We start from the raw sequence: 24,838 nt of genomic DNA on the forward strand, positions 1-24,838 counted from the left end.
TGTTATGTCATATGGTCAATTTTGTGTGCTTATGAATTTACAAATTTTTTCTGTAATTTATGTTTCCGTTTAACTCTAATATTTTATTCTATATTTGTTTTATAATTCAAGTATCATTGAAATTTTCTTCAGCAATTTGTACTTATTTCTAATTGGTCGTTTCTTATTGGTGTTGGTGTTATTGTCTTCCTTATGTTGTTGAGCAGAAGTATGGGTGTTGTTTCAATTTTGTTGTTGTATTTTGTTTATTTTCGACTTTGAGAATGTGTTTTTGTTGCTCTCTCTAAATTCTAATTGGTTTATTTATTTTTTTTTTTTTTTTTTTTTTTTTGGGTACATTCTTCTAATCAACCGAATTATCTCGGTAAAAAAATACTCAAGGTGGTTACCTCTCCATTCAATATATATGTGTTTGTGTATATATATATATATATATATATATATATATATATATATATGTATTTTTAACAATAAAACTAACAAGTACTCTCACTTTTTTTTTCTTTCTTTTTTTCATTTTTAGTGTTGGTACTATTGTCTTTTTATTTATTTATTTATTTATTATTATTATTATTATTTTGTTTTTACCCAAGCAAAAACAGCCAAACTGTAATTATAAAGCAAACACCATAAGCATCCATAACCCACAAAGCATCACAAACAACATACAAAACAACCAAATCTAGATAAGACCAAGACTAAGCTACGTCATGACTTGTCATGATAACAACCTAAAGCTTAAAAGGTATAGAGCATCGGGCTGATTAACACCCACCAACAGCGCAAATTGAGTTGTAAAAGATTGACAATGAATCCCAAATTGCAGCCAAGTACAACTGGTAACGTTGAAACAAACCATTCCCACAAACCCCAACCAGATATAGATGTGACGGATTAGCCCAAAAGTCAGCCACATGCAACTGACTGAGATGAAAAAATGTGCCCCACGTACCCCAAAGAGGGGAATAAGCTATTAAAACATAGTAGAAAGCGTAAAGAGGGATTTGGGAACGAAAATTCAAATCCTAATAAATAAGGGCAATTATGGTATTACAAATGATATGAATCAAAACTTTGTGTTGTGTGACCCTTTATAAGTTTGATTCGTATCATTTTTTATTCGGATACTAAGTATAACGGGTCGCCATGTGGCAAAATGGGTCGGATACCCAACCCGAGAACAGAGTAGGGTTTATTGCACCATTTCGAAGCTCGATTGGCACTGAAGTGAGAGGAATTCAAGGGTTTTTTCTGGGGACTGGTTGGGATTCATAGTGGAAGGACAGTACAGAAGAGGCAAGATGGGAAGAAAAATTTTGAATGAAGCTCTGAGTAAGCTCGTCAATGCAGAGAAGCGAGGCTTTGCCACTGTTCAGCTTCAGCCCATTTCCACTGTAATGGCCTCTTTTCTCAACATCATGAAAAAGCGAGGTATCATCTAGTTCAATCAACACACACATATAGATATGTATGTATCTATGTATGTTCCTTACCCTAAGTTGTATAATTAATCTTGTTTGTTCCATGGAGAAACCAAGCGAAATGAAAGATAAGAAAAGTGCAGAATGATTTTGAGTAATGCAAGCCTTTAGGGTTTCGTTTAATTAGGTATTAACATCTGACACATATGAGATTCATTTTTTTTTTTTTTTTCTCACCAACTAAATGAGGCTCGATATCAGTTCCCCAATTTTCCAATTAACGTTCACAGCTCAGAAACTATTTGATTATTGTTTATTTTTTGTTTTTCTATTTTCTTATTAATGATTTTGAGTGGTTAATGTATGTTTGATTTGAACGAACTCGGCATCAGGTAATTGTGTGTTATGTTATGTTTGGGAGCACCGAATCGATTTGTACTAAATTTTCTCGAATCCCAAATTCAAGGCTTATTGTAAATTTCTGTGGATTATTCTCAACTTGTTTGATACAATCCTTGTCCCTATTTGTACATTTAATGAATAATCCACACCCACCAACAGCGCAAATTGAGCATAAGACCAAGACTAAGCTACGTCATGACTTGTCATGATAACAACCTAAAGCTTAAAAGGTATGGAGCATTGGGCTGATTAACACCCACCAACAGCACAAATTGAGTTGTAAAAGATTGACAGTGAATCCCAAATTGCAGCCAAGTACAACCGGTAACGTTGAAACAAACCATTCCCACAAACCCCAACCAGATATAGATGTGACGGATTAGCCCAAAAGTCAGCCACATGCAACTGACTGAGATGAAAAAATGTGCCCCACGTACCCCAAAGAGTGGAATAAGCAATTGAAACATAGTAGAAAGCGTAAAGAGGGATTTGGGAACGAAAATTCAAATCCTAATAAATAAGGGCAATTATGGTATTAAAAATGATATGAATCAAAACTTTGTGTTTTGTGACCCTTTATAAGTTTGATTCGTATCATTTTTGATTCGGATACTAAGTATAATGGGTCGCCATGTGGCAAAATGGGTCGGATACCCAACCCGAGAACAGAGTAAGATTTATTACACCATTTCGAAGCTCGGTCGGCACTGAAGTAAGAGGAATTCAAGGGTTTTTTCTGGGGACTGGTTGGGATTCAGGCTATGTTTGGTAGGGTGGGTTTAAAGCGGAAGGATAAGATTAGTTATAAGGGAAAGGGAAGGCAAAGGGAAGGGAAGGATAATTTTAATTTAGTATTGTGTTTGGTTGATTAAGGAAGGGAAAGAAAGGGAAGGATAATAATTATGTTTGGGGAAAGAAATAAAAGGAAAGTATTTCAGTAAATTTACTATTATACCCTTTTATAATTTAAAATAAAAATTAATAAACTTAAGTATGTAATATTTGTAAAAAAAAATAAAAAATAAAAAATAAAAGAAAAGAAAAAGAAAACAAAACAAAAATATGTAATATAAATATAATATTTTTAGGGTTAATCATTTAAGGGTCCCCGCCTCCAACTCTTTTCTCGTTCTCTCTCTGCAACACTCTCTCTCTCTCTCTTCTGCAACTGCAAACCACAAAACTACAACAATCCAAGATGGGAAGAAGAATTTTGAACGAAGCTCGGGAGGGACTTAAGTGAGAGGAATTCAAGGGTTTTTTCTGGGGACTGGTTGGGATTCAGAGTGGAAGGACAGTACAGAAGAGGCAAGATGGGAAGAAGAATTTTGAACGAAGCTCTGAGTAAGCTCGTCAATGCAGAGAAGCGAGGCTTTGCCACTGCTCAGCTTCAGCCCATTTCCACTGTAATGGCCTCCTTTCTCAACATCATGAAAAAGCGAGGTATTCAATCAACACACACATATAGATATGTATGTATCTATGTATGTTCCTTACCCTAAGTTGTATAATTAACTATTTGATTGTTGTTTATTTTTTGTTTTTCTATTTTCTTATTGATGATTTTGAGTATGTTGATTTGAACGAATACGGCATCAGGTAATTGTGTGTTGTGTTATGTTTGGGAGCACCGAATCGATTTGTACTAAATTTTCTCGAATCCCAAATTCAAGGCTTATTGTAAATTTCTGTGGATTATTCTCAACTTGTTTGATACAATCCTTGTCCCTATTTGTACATTTAATGAATTTAATTGTGTTGGTGTTGTGTAAATCAACCTCGATAGTCAACTCTACTGACCTGTGTTTCACTGGCTCGCTTGCTCTTATTTATCCAGGGTGATTTAATAGTTCTAATTTAATTTATTTTTTTTGAAAGACTTAAAAGTTGGGTTTTTGGGTCTTATTGACAGTTGGGGCTTCTCATTTTAAAAATCTGTAGAGGGAAATTCTAAATGAGTTTGCTTTTGGCTTTTACCTTCCTTGTCCAAGTGAATCTAGTGGTTCAGAAAATATATATATATACATATAAAAGTTAGAGTGATGCTCGTGCATGTTGTTAGTTAATTGTATGAAAGAATATGTGTGGGTCTAGGAAGGGAAGGGCTTGGGATTTTGACATCTAATGTCAACTAGTAGCTTACTGGTGAATTTGCATTGATGATTGAAATCAAAATAGGATTACATGGAGATGTGGGATTGGGATCAAATGTGGTTGTAGGATTGACGTGCTTCTTGAAAGAAGACCAGGGACTTGTCATGGGATGGGAAGTTGGCTTTTAGAGAACATTGTGATGCTTTTCGAAAGTCGATGTATAGTTGTTCAATCCAATTGAATTCTATTAAATATGATGAGGTAAAAGCTTAGGTCAACGATCATGTTGGAGATTTGCAAGTGTCCAACCATCTATAGTTAGTAAAACTGTCAAAGAGGATGGCTTGCAGTTCATCCTTGAGCTGAACTTGTATATACAGAGGCAGAGTCATTGTTGAGACTTTAATATGCAATAGGAGGGCCAGTCCTGAAGAAAGATGGGAGTTAATTGGTGGCTGTGGTTTGTATGTTGAAAATATTTTTAACAGAATTCTTATGGTTTATAAGCTCAATATAGAGGACACAGACTTTCTAGTTCAGTTCCTATTGATTGCACCATGTTTTATGTGTGGAGCTGTTATATAGGCCAGTTGGTTTTGTGTCAATTATTCCAACCACAACTCAATCCGAAGGATGCAAATGTTGCTCAACCAGGTCATGGAGTGGCTGATTTACAGTGCTTATATAAAGCATATTGTACTGAGTACGTTTTTAGTGGAACTTCACACTAATTCCAAACTCGAATGCTGGAGAAAAGATGAAAATTTTAGTAACAGAATATCTTCACATCTTTGTTAATAGGATATTCAATTTTCATTATATAAAGATTTAATATCTTGAAAAATGGCGAGTGAAGTATTGCAGTTACCAATTTGGAATGTGAGGTTTGGTCATTTTTAAAATATGTGAAATAATGTGCATGTGCTATATGTTCGTGTGCTCAAAGCCTATATAGGTGATGTTGCAGAAATTTTCCAAATTTAAAAGGTGGTTTTAAATCAACTAAGGAGATGTTTACACTTGATATTTTGATAGCTGAGTTGATGTTGAGACTTGAATGCATGAGCAAGCCATGGGATCATTAAAAATTTTCATTGTTAAACGAAAGTGGAGTTGTTAGCCTTTTCCATCTTTTTTTTTTTCCCGTTCTTTTTTCCTCTCATTTGAAAAATTGTTCTGGATACCCAAAGTTCAATATAGTTTTCCTGACTGTTTGCTTAAAATTGGTTGTAAATGACATAATTTTTTATTTATCTTTTATTGCTGGATATAAACTTTCAATTTTCTTGTGAAAGGCAAGGCTTTTATCAATTTTGTATTATCTTATTACAAGTTTACAACCTTGTGTTAATGTTGGGTGCCTCCATCCAAACCTAGTATTAGGTTGCAAGAGCTTTGTAGTAAAGTTGTCTGCCAAATGAAGACAAGTAGACAGAGGTTAGCCTAGTTTGGGAAGTTCAAGTTGGGAATCAGGTTGGGTATGTGTAGCAATAACTATTATACCTCAAAATTACAAGTACTCTAAGAAGCATGGATGCGAACATGGGACACAGACACCATACAACACGAATACGCCGACACGTCAAATTCTAAAAATGTAGGGCACGGATACGGCGTGGACACGGCTAATATAAATATAATTTTTAATTTATATATCTATTGAATGTGACAATAATGGAACTTTAATTAATTTATAAATTCTATACTAAAGTTACATAAGTTAGAAGGTGACGCCATTTGAATATAAAAAAGAATATGTTATATATTTATATATATGACAGTACTATCCTATCTGGTCATTATACTCGTGTTTTTGTTCTTTGGAGGCTGAACACTTTGGTATATGTTCATAATGTTGTTTCCGGGATTGTCGTCTGTTTGTTTTATATAAAACAAAGAGCGTAGGATGTGTTGGTCGAGCGTCCGGAATGTGTTGACCAAATGACCGAAATGCGCCGACCAAGTGTGTTGGATGTGTCGGCTAAGTGTCCGTAATAATAACATTTATTTTTAAATAACGGGCACGGCCATGTAGTGTCGGACACGTGTTTAGGAGTGTCCATGGAGTGTCGGTGTCGGACACGGACACGGCACCTCATAGATCCATGCTTCTTAGCAAGTACTCAAATGGTTTCCAAAATAATAATTCTAGCACTAAGACAGCAATAAAATCTCAGGGGAACTATTATCTTTATACGTATAAATATTTGAATTAGGCTAGGGTTGGGAATCATGTTAAGTTTGGTGATCCGATGCTTTAACCCAAGCCCAATCCAAAACTGGATTTGACATGTTGACATTTTTTTGGCTACTACTTATTTAAGGGTTCTTTTTCCTTGAATGAGCAATAGATAGGTGCTAGCATATGTGACAATATTTGTGCTACTTAAAAGATATGAACTTAGGTATCTAAGACTTTGTCAAGTAAATTGTTGGTATCTTATATAAATGACAATAGAATAATCAGACCAGAAAGAAAGCTGTCTCTATGAGCTTACCTATCCGAGTCAAGCTTCAATTCTCTCACGATGGAAGCACAACATATTTGTTGCTCATGAACCTCGGATGATATTGTCAGCTTCTGCATGTCTTTTTTTGGCAAGTCAACTTCTATATGTTGCTGACTTTTTATTATGCTTTCCAGGATATATCAAAGATTTCCAAGTATATGATCCTCAAAGAGTAGGAAAGATAACTGTTGAACTGCAGGGAAGGGTAAATCACTGCCGGGTTCTCACGTACAGGCAGGACATTAAGGCACATGAAATTGAAAAGTATAGGATACGTGCGCTTCCGACCCGTCAGGTTTGTTTAATTTATTATTTATTTATTTATTTTTGCAGTTGAACTAGTTCAATATGTATATTTGAATCAAGATTTGGAATCTTCATGATCCTGGTCTTGACCAGACTAATGGCCAAAAGACTGCTACTTTGTTAGTATGGTTCTTAGGATTTGGGAACTCTGTTAGGAATTCTTGTGTTGAGTTTTAGACATTTTGTTAGTAATTTAATTTTCTTTATTTTTAATACTTTTTTGCATTCCAGACCACCAAACAATCTGTTTATCCTGTGAAATTGTGGCATACGTTGTAATAGTTGATTTCTATTTTGTGAGGCAAATAGACATTAAGAATGTGGACATTGGATGCTAACAAATGTGGACTATCATTGATGTAGCAATGAGATGCATTTTCATATGTATAGTTGAAAAACATAATCATTTTGAAGATGGTTTGTGGGTATGATATTGAAGATTGATGTTATAGAAGATGAAGCTCAACAAATATCATAAAGATTATTGTTTGATAATAATAATTTTCAGTATGTTATTTATATTATAGATAAAACTACTACTCTCTTCTTTCTTTTTGTCTTCAAAATTAATAACTAGGTCCATTGCATGACGACCATGTGTATAATATCAAAACAAAGGATGAGTGCTTAATGGCGTGTTCATCTTGCTTTCAAATACTTTCGAGCATGACTTCTATTAATTGAGACTGTCTACACGAGTCTTGTATTGGGGAGTGAATGTATTATAGGTATCGTAAAATTGTCTAAAATTAGGAAATTCATACTACAGAGACATTCACAAGGTGCCAATCACGCATCCATGATTCACAAGGTGCCAAACACGCATCCATGATTATTTGTGAAGTGGTGCCGTGGTGGTATCTAACACAGAGTCTAATATGAAGAAGACGAAAAATTATCATTGGTACTTTAGTGTGTGTCATGAAACCTTGTCAATGAGTAGGAGATAACTCATTAGCTTGGTAAATTTGCTCTGAGAATGCATTTCCAATTTGTATAATTCTCTACGATTTGTCATTCTTTTTCTTTATTTTATTGAGGCTGAGAAAGTTTCCGTAGTTAATACTCAGTATCATGTATTTTTTACCATTATGCCCAAGGGAAGCTTCATGAGTTATGAAGCACTACCATATATATTGGAGAAAAGAGATGAAATTTTCCTATTACGGTAAAACCATTATTTTGCTCCCTTTGAAATTACAATGATTTAGATATTTCTATCATTGTTAGTCATTTGATCTTATGAAATATTTACTAACAACTACTATATCAGTCTCTTCACAACTTTGTAACCCACTTAACAGGAACCGATTGACTTTAATGACTTCTTCTTTCCTTTCATGCAGTGGGGCTATGTGGTGATTACAACACCAAATGGAGTTTTAGATCATGAAGAGGCAATCCAACAGAATGTCGGTGGTCAAGTTATTGGGTATTTCTATTGAACATTTTGTGAATCCGTGTGTAAGATGCAAGTTTGGAAAGAAGTGATACTTGTTTTGCAACTTTTCTATGCTCTAAATTTGGTGTCTACTTTTACTACAAGGACACATCTTTATGATAAAACTCAAAACTCCTTTGAGCAGTAGCCTCCCCTGGTGAGATTCCGATTGATTAATGATTATGGAATCAAGGGATGGGCATGTAGTTGATTAGATTCACTTTTAGTTTTTGGTTTTATATGTTTTTAAATACAATCTTGGGAGAACTGGATCTGGAAGAATGCCTTTTTTTTTCCCAGTAAATACGGAAGAAGAAAACATTTATGAATTGAAGATAAACTTGGACACATCCACACGCGCGCGCACGTATTCGTGGAAATTGGCTAGAAATCATGATGAATGTTGGTTGTAAAATTTGTTTGCTTTTGCTTTTGCTTTTGCTTTTGCTTTTGTATCTGAGCTCATCAAGCCTAACATTTGAAAATAACAGCATTGGAGATATATTTCTATATGTACGAGGTCATAGTTATCCGCAACTGTGTTTTGGTAAAAGCGGCCTACTCGAGGGGCGGGACAGGCACTGAGGATATGGTGCAGTGTAGGGACAAACCCATAATGCATGAGATGATATACAGGGAAATTTTGTAGAATTTGATGGGGGCTGAGCTCCAAAATTAAGTCACATATGGTGACTCGGGCATTAGTTTTTCACTGTCAATTGTCATGAATGTTAATTGTTGCTGAGATGGAGAAAGGGTCTGTTTGCTAGTAGTATTACTTAAGTGTGAGTGGCATGAAACCTTGTCAAACGTCCCCACTAAAGCCTAACATGGATTACATAACAATAAAATTTCTTCCTCAAGATGCTTTTGTTTTGATGGGGGCTGAGACATTTGTATCAGACATTTGTTTCTTTCACAAACATTGCCTGAGAGATTGTTGTAATAACTTTATAAATTGTGTTGATCATTAAAAGTTGCTCATAAATTTACATGTTTTTATATATTCAACAATTCAGTAAATTTTGTGCAACTTCAAATTATCAACAAAGCATATTTGTGGATGTACAACGTTAGATAGGATTGTGGGGGCACATTATATTACTTGACTGTGGTGGGCTAATGTCTTCCAGTCACATCTATTCCTTTAGAATTTTCTCAATTCGAAAAATGTATCTTTTATATAAACACGAAACACAACTGGATACATAAAGACACGTCTTTCATAAAGGTGGACTGATCATGATCATATTTTGTAGTTGCTTAGAACACAAAAGGGGATTGACCGTGATCATATTATGCGGTTGTTTAGAAAAGCCTTTCATAAATATCTGATTGATAGGTTCACTAAATGTGAAATCCTCGTGGGTTTATCTTGGCTGCATTCTTAGAATTCCACAACTCCCGCCAAAATCATGTCCTACATTCCATTAGTTATCCAACTTTATTTACAGGTTTAAGTGGATCCAATTAAAGGACTTGTATGTGATCTATTTTATCCAACCAACAACACTACGTACACAATGGATATATATCTCCTTTTTTTTTTTCTTTTTTCTTTTTTGATAAATTATATAACTATTTAATTTTTCAGTAATTATAACTATTCAACATTTTTATTTTTATTTTTATTTTTATTTTATTTTATTTTTATTTTTTGAAGAATGAAAAGTGTATAAATGCACAAGATGTACAGGCAAGCCCAAGGGTAAAGCGAGCCCACGAAAGGGGCTCAAAACCCAGCCACAGGGACCAAGATTATAAGGCACACCTATAACTTGTATATATTTGTTCTTATGACAAATATATAACTTGTATATATTTGTCCTGTGTGATTGTACTTTACAATTCTTTTTTTTTTTTTTTTTTTTTTTTTTTTCGAATAAACAAACAACTAGGTGAAAGTTTCCAATCTGTTACACCATGCAATTGGTAAGCGCTCACTCATCCAAACCTCATCTTCTATCCTAGATGGGACCATCTTTATGTTTGTTGGGTTTTTTCTGTTTTTTTTTTTTTTTTTACCTGATTATGTTTGTTGGTTAGCTAGTTATTATTTTAACAAACAAAATAAAATTATAATTATCATCAACTCACAATATGTAAGCAAATAATATTTTTAAGTTAGATTAATTTTTTTTACTTTTATATTCTAGTTTATTTCTCAAATATTTTGTATTGTATGATTAATTTATTTCATAATTAAGTTTCTTTTTAGTTATTAATATTTTAAAATATATAATTACTAACTTATGTAGCACGGACACATGCCGTCCTCAAATTTTAAAAAAATAGGATATGGTTATGGCGTGGACACATTATATATAAATATAATTTTTTATTTTTATATATCTATTCAGTAATAGTATTATAAAATTTTAATTCATTTATAATTTCTATACTTAGTGTTGTTCTAAAATGAATTAGAAAATAAAATTATGTTATTATTGTAATGATTTTTATATCATATATACCATTATTTCACTACTTTGTCATGATAGTATCATATTATTTTCAAAATTACTTGGTAGATTTATGTTAAAAATATTCGGGAAGTGTTAATGAAGGGTCCGAAATAATAAAATTAATTTTTATTTATGAATATGTATCCGAGAAGTGTCGGTATTCGACACAAATATGACAAGTGTCCGTACTTCCTAATTAATAACCATAACAACATAACTTTCTTGAATCAATCATTACTTGCCTTAAATAGTTTTTTCTTTTATTTATAAAATGGTCGGTAAAACTTATTAAAAATCCACCTTTATTAAATCATATTATATATATATATATATATATATATATATATATATATATATAATTTGTGAGGTATTTACTTATTATATTATATTTAATGTGGGATAGCGAAATTGGTGTTGGTGTTGAAGTTGATGTAGTTGTAGACATTAAAATTTTAGTGAGCTTTAATTTTGACAAATGGACCCATTAAATATGGGTCTAATGTTTAATTAAGTTATTTAACTGGCCCAAATTTGGTCCACTTAAATTATTTAATTAGCCCAGCCCAGTTGGTTAAATATAAAGATAATTATTCCTAATAAAATATATTTGGAATAATTATTTTTAAGGATAATTATTATTATATAACCAGCCCGGCCCAGTTATTATTTTATCCTTATCAGGAGATGACACATGTCATCATCCTATAGAGCCAAGAAACCTATAAATAGAGGCCTGAAGGAAGAAGAAAGGGGGACAAAAATTCTGCATTGAGAGATCCAGAATTCCAGAGAGAAATACAGAAACTCTCATCCCCTACATCCAAATCCAAAGGCGAAGAACACCAAGCACATCAAATCATGCCGGTCTTCATCAAATTTCACGGTGATCAACAACAAGCACAACAAATCGTGCCGTTCCTCACCCAAATTCCAAGACGATTCAAGAACAAGCTCGTGTAGCCCTTGGATCCAACCAACAACAAAAAGGAGATCGAATCAGAGGACTATTCTTTTTATAAAGAATATTACAAAAGATTGTACCCCATCTTTATTCATTAATAAAATTATTATTTTGCTCCCAATTTTTGTTTATATTTGTAGGACAACAAAATTTGTGTGTACAAATTTCTGGCACGCCTGGTGGGATATCCTTTGCCTCTCATCTCTTTCTCCTATCAACCAGTTTCTTCTCTATCATAATCTATGGCTCCCCCTAAGATTCAGACAGACAAGAAAGCCCAAAAGAACATCGCTACTACAAAGGTCGACGCTAAAGCCACCATGAAAAGAGGCACGAAGGCCAAACCAAGTGACGGAAGTACCTTAGCGGGCCCTGTGACACGCAGCAAGTCCCAGGCAATGACGTCATCCAAACATCAGCAAGGCATGGTGAAAACCACCCCTGCAAAGCCGGCTAAAACCCAACATGTCAAGAACCCTGATGTTGTTCCAGAGGAGATTCCGCCACCAAATTTACCTCATTCCGTCTATGATGCTCACTCTAGTGTCGGTTCGCCCCCAGAGTCACGACGTCAGACTTCGGAGCAATTAATCACCTCAAGGAACGTTAACTCTCAAGGCCTATCATACTCAGATGTGATCGCTGCTATGATGACTGGAGCTGCCACGATGGAGGAACAACTAGTAACAATGTCTCGTGCCATTGAGAACCTCACAAAGACTGTTGAAGAGAAAGACTTGCAGATCGCTACACTGATGAACAAATTAGAAGTTCAGACCTTCGGTGAATCACCAGCACAATCTGGGCATCCTACAGCTTCCACAGCACCGCCAACTCGGAATCGTACGACTTTCACACCACCACCATCTGGGCATCCTACAGCTTCCACAGCAATGCCGACGGAGAATCCCAATTCTACCGCACAAGGTACTCACATGGAGGACCCCAAACATATGCCGGTGACAGAACAGGCAACTGGTCAAACCAATCATGCTTCTTCAGTCTTTTCATTATCTGTCGAACAATTGCAAGATATGATAATGAATATAATCCGAGCCCAATACGGAGGCGTCTCACAGAGCACTTTCATGTACTCAAAGCCCTATACAAGGAGAATCGACAGTATGAGGATGCCTGTAGGATACCAACCTCCGAAGATTCAGCAATTTGACGAAAAAGGCAACCCCAAACAACACATTGCCCATTTTGTTGAGACATGTAACAATGCCGGAACAGAGGGGGACTTACTAGTTAAACAGTTTGTCCGCTCTCTTAAAGGAAACGTGTTCGAGTGGTACACTGACCTAAAGTCAGAATCAATTGATACTTAGGACCAAATGGAATGAGAATTCTTGAACAAGTTCTATAACACTCGTCGTACTGTTAATACGATAGAGTTGACTAACACAAAGCAATAGAAGGATGAGCCAGTAATCGACTACATTAATCGGTGGCGAGCACTTAGTCTTGACTGCAAGGACTGATTGTCAGAAGTCTTTGCTGTGGAGATGTGTATGCAGGGAATGCATTGGGGCCTTCTTTACATTCTACAAGGCATAAAACCTCGCACATTTGAAGAATTGGCTACACGTGCCCATGATATGGAGATCAATATGAAATCCCATGACGGCAAAGGTCCGGTGACCATAGAACCACGCAAAGACAAGAAGGACTGGAAGAAGGGCGACAAGTCGTCAAAGACCGCTGCTAAAGATTCCATGACTATCTCGACTACCCCAATCAAGATATCTGTTAAAGATGACAAGAAAGAGGATAAAAAGCCTCGCCAGTTTCAAGAGAGGGAAAGACAGCGTCCTACGCTAAAGGAGTTGGAGAAGAAGGAATACTCTTTCCCCGATTCTGATGTCCCTGGCATATTGGAATGTCTACTCAAAAGTAAAGTTATAGAACTCCCTGAATGCAAATGCCCTCAAGAGATGGGACGTGTTAACGACCCAAAATACTGCAAATATCATCGTATTATCAGTCATCCAATTGAGAAGTGTTTTATCTTCAAGGAGGTGGTGATGAATCTGGCAAAACAAGGAAAAATCTTGTTGGACACAGACGAAGCTGTAACTTCAAATCATACTACTGCTACTTTGACAACCTCTGACGTGGGGAGTGCTCCTTCTCAAAATTCAACTTCTGATATATATTGCACAACCATCCAGTTTGGCTCATTAGAACCAATCCCCATTTATCTTGGCCAAGGAAGTGTACTTAACGTTTCAACATTTGGAAGGGTCATTCCTCAAGATGATGAAGAATGATGGACTCTGGTGACAAGAAAGAAACCGCGGAAGCAACGAGCTAACATTCTCCAGACTAGTAATTCTGACAGGGGGCAAAGGAAGAAGAAAATTCAATACCGCCATAGACATTATGGTCATAATAGACAATGGGTCAAGAAGACACAATCAACCAAACACGCCTTTATGAGCAAAGGGATTCAGAAGCCCATTACTTTACAAGAATTCTTTCCAGAAGGATATCTAGATGATGAAGTTATGACAGCTTACATGGTTTCAACCAAGAAAACGAGCCCTGATGATGAGAATCGCAATGATCAAGATGAAGCCCAGACTGTGGAGAACCATGCAAAGGATGCAGCCATCATTGAAAAATTTGATGATGAGGAAGTAGTTGAAGGTACACTTGATTCATGTTATGCACCAATTGTTTTCACTGACGAAGATCTTTAGTTAGGTTCAAAGCCGCATAATTGTCCTCTTTTCGTTTCCGGTTACATGAGCGAACAAAAAGTTACTCGAATTCTTGTTAATGGTGGATCAGCGGTGAATCTCAGCCAAAATTTATGATGAAAAATCTCAGCATCAAAGTCGACGAGTTATCTCGTAGCCGTCTGATTATTCAAGGTTTTAACCAAGGAGGACAAAAAGCTATTGGCATGATTCAGGCGAAGCTGACTATTGGCGAGCTCCAAGCTGAAACCTTATTCCACGTGATTGATGCAAAGACATCCTACAATTTGTTGTTAGGAAGGCCTTGGATACATAGTAATGGCGTCGTTCCATCAACTCTTCATCAGTGTTTCAAATTCTACAAGAATGGCGTACAAACGGTTGTGGCGGACCATAAACCATTTACGGAAGCAGAATCTCATTTTGCCGATGCCAAGTTCTATATCGATTCTGATACACCTTCGGAAGTGCCCATCCCAAGCCATCCGTCTACCCAAGAGATTCAATCTACAAAAACAAAAGAAGTCTTAAATAATCCATTAGATGTTTCAGTGACAGACATTGTAAAGGTAGCTAAAACGCGAGGGCTCTCGATAAAAGCACATCGGACGAAACCTATTTTAAAGTATGTTCCAAAATCTCAACGATAAAAAGGGCAGTCACCTGTCATCGAGATAATTGAAACCAATGAATTTAAATTGAAGATGTCACAAACCAAGGAAAAAGAAGATATGCAAAAGTTACAAGGAGAATTAACTCTTCCTCTCACTAAAATTCAAAAGTCTTCGTCTTCCAGCCTCCGTTAAAAGGGTTCGTGCGGCCTTCTCAATCTTTGGTCGATCATGGACCACTTCCAAAACAAAGGACGGATGAAGGATTTCGATCCTAAAGCATACCAACTCATGGCTAAGTCAGGGTATGATTTTACAAATCCTGCAAGCCTTGGAAAACTGAATTCTGAGGTCACCGGTGAGAAAGTACATGGCCTAAATGAGACACAGAAGAAGTTGAAAGATCAGGGGCATAAAATCATGTCACCCAAGTCCGATCTCGGTTTCGCAACACCTGAGCCACTTCGAATTCAAATCACAAAAAAGGATAAGAAGTCAAACACCTTATACATTAGGTTTGAAGAAGTTGAGGATGAATAAGATCAACAGACTATGAATCAAAAATCGATCTTCGACCGTATTGGAGCTTCATGTGATCGAATATCTGTTTTCAACAGGTTGTCGAGCCAATAATCAAATGTTTCAAGTTCTCATGTCAGCAGTTTGCCTAGTGCTTCTGTTTTTAACAGAATGAGCTTTCATGACCAAGGAAGAAAATCTCCACAACCTCAACCTCGAAAGTCAGTATTTGCTCGAATTGGTACTATCAATGATGCACCGCTAAAAAATAAGAAGAGTGGGAAATCAAAGGAAGCAAGCATTGATGTGGTGAACAATAGTGAAGTTCAGAGCCTAGTGCCCTCGTGAATGAAACGTAAGACAGAGATAGATGTCACCAATGATGTTACACTAAAAACTCGAAGGTGAACCATTGTATTCACTAATCACTCAAAAGAAGTGGATAGAACAGAAGACACTGGAAAATCATCTTGTGTTACTTCATACCACATTACTGTTGAAGAGGAACCTGACTCTGAACAACCAGATGAAATTGAGAAAGCTCCACCAACACTAGAAGACGGGAGGCAAGCTACTGTTGATCAACTCAAAGAAATCAACTCAGGGACTGATGATTAACCCAAACCAGTTTTTGTTAGTGCATTCCTAAGCCCTTCAGAAAAAAATAATTACTTTCAATTGTTATCTGAGTACAAGGATGTCTTTGCTTGGACATATAAAGAGATGCCCAGTCTTGACCCTAAAATTGCAGTGCACAATCTTGCTGTCAAACATGGGACACGTCCAATTAAGCAGTCGCAACGTTTCTTCTGTCCTGAGCTAATTCCAAGGATAGAGGAAGAACTCAACAATTTGATTGAAGTGGAGTTTATTCGTGAGGTCAAATATCCGACATGGATTTTGAGCATTGTTCTAGTGAAGAAGAAAAATGGACAAATTTGGATCTGTGTAGACTTTCGTGACTTGAATGAGGCATGCCCAAAAGATGATTTTCCTTTTCCCATCCCCGAGCTCACTGTAGATGCAACCACGGGGCATGAAGCTCTCTCGTTTATGGATTGTTACTTTGGGTACAATCAGATAAGAATGACTCCGAAAGATGAGGAACTAACTGCCTTTTGCACTCCTAAAGGCATATACTGCTACAAAGTTATGCTCTTCGGACTCAAAAATGCAGGAATAACATACTAGCGCGCCATGCAAAGGATTTTCGACGACATACTGCACAAGATTGTTGAATGTTATATTTATGACTTGGTGGTTAAGACGAAAGAGCGAAAAAATCATTTACAGGATTTACGTACAGTATTTAATCGCCTCCGAAAATTTCAACTCAAGATGAATCCCTTTAAATGTGCGTTTGGTGTGACTTCAGGGAAATTCCTGGGATACGTCGTACGCCATCGTGGTATTGAGATCGACCATAATAAAGTTGAGGCCATTCAAAAGATGTCGCCTCCAAAGAATTTACGTGAGCTTCGAAGTTTACAAGGTCAACTTGCATTCATTCGTCGTTTCATCTCAAATTTAGCTGGTCGTTGTCAGCCTTTCAACCGACTCATGCAGAAAGATGCCCTATTCAACTGGGACCAATCTTGCCAAAATGCTTTTGATAGCATCAAAAAGTACCTTCTAAATTCTCCGGTATTAGGAGCACCTGTACCTGGAAAACCACTCATACTTTATATTACTGTGCAAGAAGAGTCGCTTGGTGCCCTACTTGCTCAGAATAATAAAGAACATAAAGAGAAAGCCTTGTATTACTTAAGTCGCAGGCTCACCGCGACAGAGCGAAATTATCCTCTAATTGAAAAAACATGTCTTGCACTTGTTTTTGCCTCTAAGAAATTAAGGCATTATTTCTTGGCTCATACGATACATCTTATTGCAAGAGCTGATCCTCTCAAATATGTCATGTCTAAACCAGTCATTTCCGGACGTTTGGCAAGATGGTCAATTTTGTTCAACGAATTTGAGATTGTTTATGTGCCACGAAAAGCAGTGAAAGGATAAGTCCTAGCAGATTTCTTAGCTGACCATCTTATTCCAGCCGATTGGGAAATTTCTGAAGATTTTCCTGATGAAGAAGTCTTCCTTGTGGACATCCTCGCGCCATGGATGATGTTGTTCGATGGGGCAGCACGGTCAGATGGGGCCGGAGCAGGTGTAGTTTTTATGTCTCCAAAAAGACATGTTATTCCGTACTCTTTTGCACTCGCTGAAACCTACTCAAATAATGTAGCTGAATATCAAGCCTTGATTATCGGCCTTCAAATGGCAAATGAGATGAAGATCACGGATCTCAAAGTATATGGAGATTCTAAGTTGGTGATTAACCAACTTCTTAAAGAATATGAAGTTAAGAAAGATAATCTAGTGCCATACCATCGTTATGCCTCTCATTTGTTGGAACGATTTGATAGCGTCATGCTATAACACATTCCGAGGAAAGAAAATCGGATAGCTGATGCTTTGGCAAATTTAGCTACAACATTGGCATTAACTGCTGAGGACTTGGTTAATGTTCCTGTATGTCAATGATGGGTCTTGCCACAAGTCTTGGAAGATAAATTTGAAGAAAGTAATTTGGTTTCTTATTGGACACAAGAGGAAGAAGACTGGAGACTCCCTATCATTGATTATCTGGAACATGGAAAGCTTCCCGAAGATCAACGCCACAAGACTGAAATACGAAGACGAGCACCTCTATTCGTCTATTACAATGATACGCTGTATAGGCGGTCATATGAGGGCCTTTTCCTTCGCTGTCTCGCAAATGATGAAGCCACCCATGCAATGAAGGAAGCACATTCTGGGATTTGTGGAGCTCATCAGTCTGGGCCTAAACTTCACTTTCGCGTCAAAAGAATGGGTTATTATTAGCCCACCATGGTCAAAGATTGCTTGGAGTATGCAAAAAGGTGTCAAGTATGTCAATTCTATGCTAACTTCATACACCAACCACCGGAGCCGTTGCATCCTACTGTGACATCATGGCCATTTGATGCATGGGGATTAGATGTAGTTGGTCCTCTAGACAAGTCTTCAAAGGGCCACTTGTATATCTTGGCTGCCACTGATTATTTTTTCAAATGGGCAGAAGCTGCACCCTATTAACATGTGAAAAAGGAAACAGTGGTTGATTTCATCAAATCTAACATTATTTATCGATATGGTGTCCCTCGATACATTATCACTGATAATGGAACAAATTTCAAAAACAGTTGGGTAACTGACCTTTGTGAGAAGTTTGGCTTCAAACAACGTAAATCTTCCATGTACAATGCCCCTGCAAATGGTCTCGCGAAAGCATTCAATAAAACTCTTTGTGAGTTATTGAAGAAAGTAGTCAACCAGACTAAGAGAGATTGACATGAGCGAATGGAAAAAGCATTGTGGGCATACCGCACTACGCATCGTACACCTACTCAAGCAACTCTGTATTCTCTTGTCTATGGCGTTGAAGCGGTTCTTCCATTGGAGCAACAAATCCCGTCATTAAGAATTGCCATACAAGAAAGTCTTATAAGTGAAGAAAATACCATCTTGCGTCTTCAAGAACTGGAAGCGTTAGATGGGAAGAGATTTAAAGCGCAACAATAGTTAGAATGTTATCAAGCTCGACTTTCTAAAGCGTTCAATAAGAAAGTTTGACCTCGGTCATTCCAAGTTCGAGACTTGGTATTAGTTGTTCGAAGACCAATTGTTATGAATCATCGCAAGGGAAATAAATTTGTATCTAAATGGGATGGGCCATATGTTGTTCGTGAAATCTATATTAACGGCGCATATCTCATTATTGATGAAGATGGAGTAAGAGTGGGGCCCATTAATGGCAAGTTCTTGAAGCGCTATTACCCATGAAGGCTATGCACCTGATCATACGAGCTTAAACTGCACTATGCTCCTGGCTCGCATGAGCTAAAACTGTGTACGGCCCAAAACAAAAAAAAAAAAAAAAAGTTATTTTTAACCGAACTACGTCATTGACTTGATCTCTGTAAGGGTACGTAGGCAACTTGGAGGTTTGTTTCAAGTTCAGTCCTTCAAAAAAAAAAAAAAATCTACAACTCCTGGCCCACAAGAGTATAAACTGTGAACGGCTAAACAAACAAACAAATGACAATATCTTGGTTCAACAAAAAAAAAAAAAAAAAAAAAAAAAAAAAAAAAAAAAAAAAAAAAAAAAAAAAACCAACCTCCTCACTGTTGCAAAATGGCAAAGTCACTCATCATGCATGCTCGTCGCACTTGGCACACCATCAAAGTATAGCTGCAAGGAAGAAATTTGGCCCGTCCCCAAAGTGTAGCTGCAAAGAAGAATTTTGGTCTATCGTCATAGTTTTGATCCGGCAAAGTATAGGAGCAAAGAAATAAATTGGTTCGTCACCAGACTTTAGCTACCTAGAAAAATTCTGCTCATCACTGAGGTATTGTTAAACAAGATTTGCTCACCGCCGATATATTGTTGAAAGAGAAATTTGGCTTTCTGATGAAGTGTCGAAATAGAGCACCATATAATTGTTGTTTTGATAGATAGAAAAGAATAACTTAATCATAAAGTTTTCCTTAATGAGAAGGGAAATTGATAGCTCGCCAATAGAACAATGAAGAGTATTAGTGGTTGGGCGCCAATATTCAAGGAATGCTTTGAATACATCTTCATTGCAATCATATGACAATAGGGAGGCGAATAGAGCACCATATAGTTCGGTGTTGTGTTGATAGAAAGTAGTGGAAACGCGCCAAGACATCTTCTAACCACTTCCAATATAGTTCAGTGTATGGCAATTCAGCAAAAAGGATACAGGGAATATTCCATGATACTTCCTTCGCCTGAACATTAAGACCCATAAAGTGAAAAATTTAGTATCAAGGCTTTAGAGACAATAGATTCTTCATTAATCTGATCAAGACTAAAGCTGGTTAGTTCTTATATGGCCGTGCATGTTCAATGAGATGAATAATATTCATTGTCAAGAATAGGTATTTGAATATATCTTTAATTCACAAAATTCTCATTTGACGGTAATAGGAAAAGTCCTTTTGAATCCTGAAAAAACAAAAAAAAAAAAAAAAAATCAAATCTCAATCCTCCAGGAAACGTGGAGGAGGACAAAAAAAAAAAAAAAAAAAAAAAAAAAAAAAAAAAAAAGAAGAAGAAGAAGAAGAAGAAGAAGAAGAAGAAGAGAGAGAAAAGAAAAGAAAAGAACATTCATACCTATGTGTTCAAGCAGATGCCGCAATCCAATACAATCTTCAGAGGCTGCAATCTTACAAGTTCTTCAGAGCTGATTGAAATTGATGTCAAACCCTATGACTTGGGTGGTATATATAGGCAAGGGATTTGTATAAATTGGAAAGTAAAAATTAAAAATTAAAAAAAAAAAAAAAAAGAAGAACATTGGATACTTCAAGTCCCACTTGAAAAAAGAGACAAGTCCTGTTAAGCGTAGGACTCGAAGTGGGGGCAATTTGTAGACATTAAAATTTTAGTGGGCTTTAATTTTGACAAATGGACCCATTAAATATGGGTCTAATGTTTAATTAAGTTATTTAATTGGCCCAAGTTTAGTCCACTTAAATTATTTAATTAGCCCAGCCCAGTTGGTTAAATATAAAGATAATTATTCCTAATAAAATATATTTGGAATAATTATTTTTAAGAATAATTATTATTATGTAACCGGCGCGGCCCAGTTATTATTTTATCCTTATCAGGAGATGACACATGTCATCATCCTATAGAGCCAAGAAGCCTATAAATAGAGGCCTGAAGGAAGAAGAAAGGGGGACAAAAATTCTGCATTGAGAGATCCAGAATTCCAGAGAGAAATACAGAAGCTCTCATCCCCTACATCCAAATCCAAAGGCGAAGAACACCAAGCACATCAAATCGTGCTGGTTTTCATCAAATTCCATGGTGATCAACAACAAGCACAATAAATCGTGCCGTTTCTCACCCAAATTCCAAGACGATTCAAGAACAAGCTCGTACAGCCCTTAGATCCAACCAACAACAAAAAGGAGATCGAATCAGAGAACTATTCTTTTTATAAAGAATATTACAAAAGATTGTATCCCATCTTTATTGATTAATAAAATTATTATTTTGCTCCTAATTTTTGTTTCTATTTGCAGGACAACAAAATTTGTATGTACAGTAGTAAACTTGGAGGCATAAAGAATCACATTCACAACCGTCCAACAGATATTTTGTGCTACTTCAAATTATCACTTTAATTGATCCATCCACCTACGTAAAGTATTATCTAGTAATAGTTTTATATAAGACTCATGATATGTGCATCCTCATAATTTGGAAATGTTGTTTTAAAAATATCTTCATGGTTGCATCCTTAATTTTTAGAAATATCATTAAATTCAGTATAATAGATTTCATTCTTTTATGACTCATTGGCTGTATATATAATACGTGCTACGACTTTCAAGTTTATAAATCACATGACATATAATGTACTATTAATAGGGATTAAAATGTAATGTAATAGCTAGGGATAATGATACTTAATAAGAATTTAAATTTTAAAATTAAAAAAAAATTATTAAAATATAAACTAAATTTTTTTCAATTTCAAATTTAAAATATATAATATTAATAATGCAAAAAATTAACTTGGACGATTCCTCTAATACTGCCAAGTAAGTGTTTTCATTTCACACTTGAATGTGGTGCAATATTCCTAGCAAGGAAACGAAAAATAAAAAAAGGTAAAAGTTATTTTAATAATCCACCGTTACCTATACATATATAATCATGATCAACGCTAAAATATACCGTACCCGAAACCAAAGGTAAAAAGCTACCCAGAATAGCCAAGAAAGAGACACTAAAAGTTTCAATTTGAATTTCAGAACATATTTGATTAAATTTCGATCCAATTTTTTTTCTTAGTGTATTTTAGTTAGTTTTTCTATTCATTTTCCCATTTTTTAATAGTTTTATCATTCAATAAAATCAACAAATGTCAAACTTTTTATGTAATGAAATTTGCAGCATTATGGTTCATAGTTGTTTCGTTATATTTGCAACTATTGAAAAAATTGAAGCAGAGAAATCTTTGATTGAAAAAGAACTTGTCATTCTGTGTAGAAAAGGAGTAATGTTTATGATTTTCAATATCTCTGTGAAATATATGTATATACGCGATGTTTCAGTTTTAAAAGAGTGTCTTGATTTAAGGGACTTTTCCCTCCTTTTACACTCACATTCTTAAGATTTGATTAGCACGATGAAAATTAGCCTTTTTTCACCCCCCACCTCCCGGCATCAAAAATTGCATCCAACCAAGTCCTAAAAAGGTAGAAAAAAACATTATTGCTTTTTAATAAAATAATAATTATTAATCAATTATTCCTCTGTTTCAAAATAAGTATCATGTTTTGAAAATCGTGACTCACGGAAGTCCTTTCTTGGATTATCGTTGCAGCCATTAGAAAGAGGAAGGTCTTGCTTTCATCCAGAAATGAGGATTATTACTTCGAGCATGATGGGGTGACAAGCATGATGCCAGCAGCACCAACTGAAAGCTTCAAGTAAGGTTACATTCTGAATTAATACATTTTCTAATATATATAGGTTTTTCAATACTGTAATGTAAAAAAAAAAAACAAAAAAACAAAAACGAAAAACCATTAATTATGTTATATTTTTAATTTTAATCAACACTCTTCTATTTGCAGGTTAAGTAGATTTTGTGCAACTTTAAATTATCAACGCATAATTATGGATGTAGAACGTGAGAAAGGATTGTGGGGGCACATTATATTATATGAAAGTGGTGGGTTAATGTCCCCCACTCACATTTATCCCTTTCAGAATTCTCTCGATTCGAAAAATGTATCTTTTTGTTTTATATAAACACGACACACAATTGGATGCATAAAGACACTACGTCTTTCACAAAGGTAGATTGACCATGATCACATTCTGAGGTTGCTTAAAACATAAAGGTGGACTGACCGTGATCATATTCTGCGATTTCTTAGAAAAGGTCTTTGCATAAATATCTGATTGGTAAGTCCACTAAATGTGAAATCCTCATAGGTTCATTTTGTTTGTATTCTTATAATTCCATAACTCCCGTCAAAATCATGTTCTACATTCCACTAGTTATCTGACTTTATTAACAGGTTTAGGTGGATCCTATTATAGGACTTGTATGTGGTCTATTTTATCCAACCAGCAACGCTATGTACACAATGGATATATATATCTCCTTCTTTTTCTTATTTTTTTTGATAAATTATATAACTATTTAATTTTTCAATAATTATAACTATTCAACATTTTTATTTTTATAAATGCACAAGATGTACAGGCAAGCCCAAGGGTAAGGAGGGCCCACAAAAGGGGCTCAAAACCCAGCCACAGGGACCAAGATTATAAGGCACACCTATAACCTCAATATATTTGTTCTTAGGATAATTTACGCAGACCTCTTCTATGGTTTGCTATAATTACAGGCAGCACCCTTCGTGTTTCAGAATTACGCGGACCTCCCCTATTTTTGAAAATATCCTACACGGATCTCCCTTATGTGTGACGGACCGTTAAATACACTAACAGACCTGTCAAAATTATTGAAATACCCTCTCCTTGACATCTGAAATTACTAAACTACCCATCACTATCAGACCTTATTCGCTGCAGTACAACATCACTATCCTGAGCACATCCATATATATATCTTCAAGAGCGATGAATTAAGATGAAAGCTTTCTGTTTTTGGTCCATGAACATCACGGCTCTACATCCGGTCGGTTTGGTCGTGTTGTTTTCCGATTTGGCTCTCTGTTTGGTCTGAACGGGAACTGAAAGAGGTTGGACAAAGCTCGCCGTTTATTCACCGGAGTCGCATGCATGTCTTGCAACTTCACTGGATGGTTACCAACATGGGTCTCATTGTTATGGGTCTTGCTGAAATTACAACTTACTAGATTTCTATCACCGGAACTATTGTTCACCTTAACTAAGACATGCTGGGGTTGTTCGGTCTTTGATTGCAGCTCGCCGGACTTGTTGCTGCAGAATGAAGATCACCTGAAAAGCTGGATACTTCTGAACTAGAGGTGTGCTAGTTCAATCAATGTCACCGAAGCTAGTAGTTGTAGTTTTGGAGCTCGCGGTTGTGTCCCCATCACCGAAATGGGTATGTCTTCAGTCTTCGCCGGAGTTCGCACCGACAAAAGTACACCAAAGATGAAGTTTTCTCATTTGCACAGATGGGAGATCACCGGAATCATGGTTCATCTGAACTGAAACTTGGGTGTGTCACCGATTGCTATTGGGTCTTCAATCAGTCCGCTGATTCATCTGAACTGAATCATGATTCATCTGAACGTCTGAAAAATCTTGTTGTCTTGAATTTGAAGAATTGCC

The 24,838-nt window shown here is 36.0% G+C and overlaps 1 protein-coding gene across 1 annotated transcript; it reads left to right on the forward strand.

The window, feature by feature from the left end:
• Positions 1–2,913: 2,913 nt before the first annotated feature.
• Positions 2,914–8,503, forward strand: LOC132284284 (small ribosomal subunit protein uS8my-like). Its single transcript, XM_059786376.1, has 3 exons — positions 2,914–3,266; positions 6,562–6,722; positions 8,080–8,503. The coding sequence occupies exons 1-3, from the start codon at positions 3,137–3,139 to the stop codon at positions 8,176–8,178; spliced, it is 390 nt and encodes a 129-aa protein (XP_059642359.1). The 5' UTR covers positions 2,914–3,136; the 3' UTR covers positions 8,179–8,503.
• The last annotated feature ends 16,335 nt before the right edge of the window (positions 8,504–24,838 follow it).

Source organism: Cornus florida, unplaced genomic scaffold, assembly GCF_030987335.1.
Source record: "Cornus florida cultivar Cherokee Brave unplaced genomic scaffold, ASM3098733v1 CherokeeBrave_3.0.0_Hap2_Chr11, whole genome shotgun sequence".
Lineage (NCBI taxonomy): Eukaryota > Viridiplantae > Streptophyta > Magnoliopsida > Cornales > Cornaceae > Cornus > Cornus florida.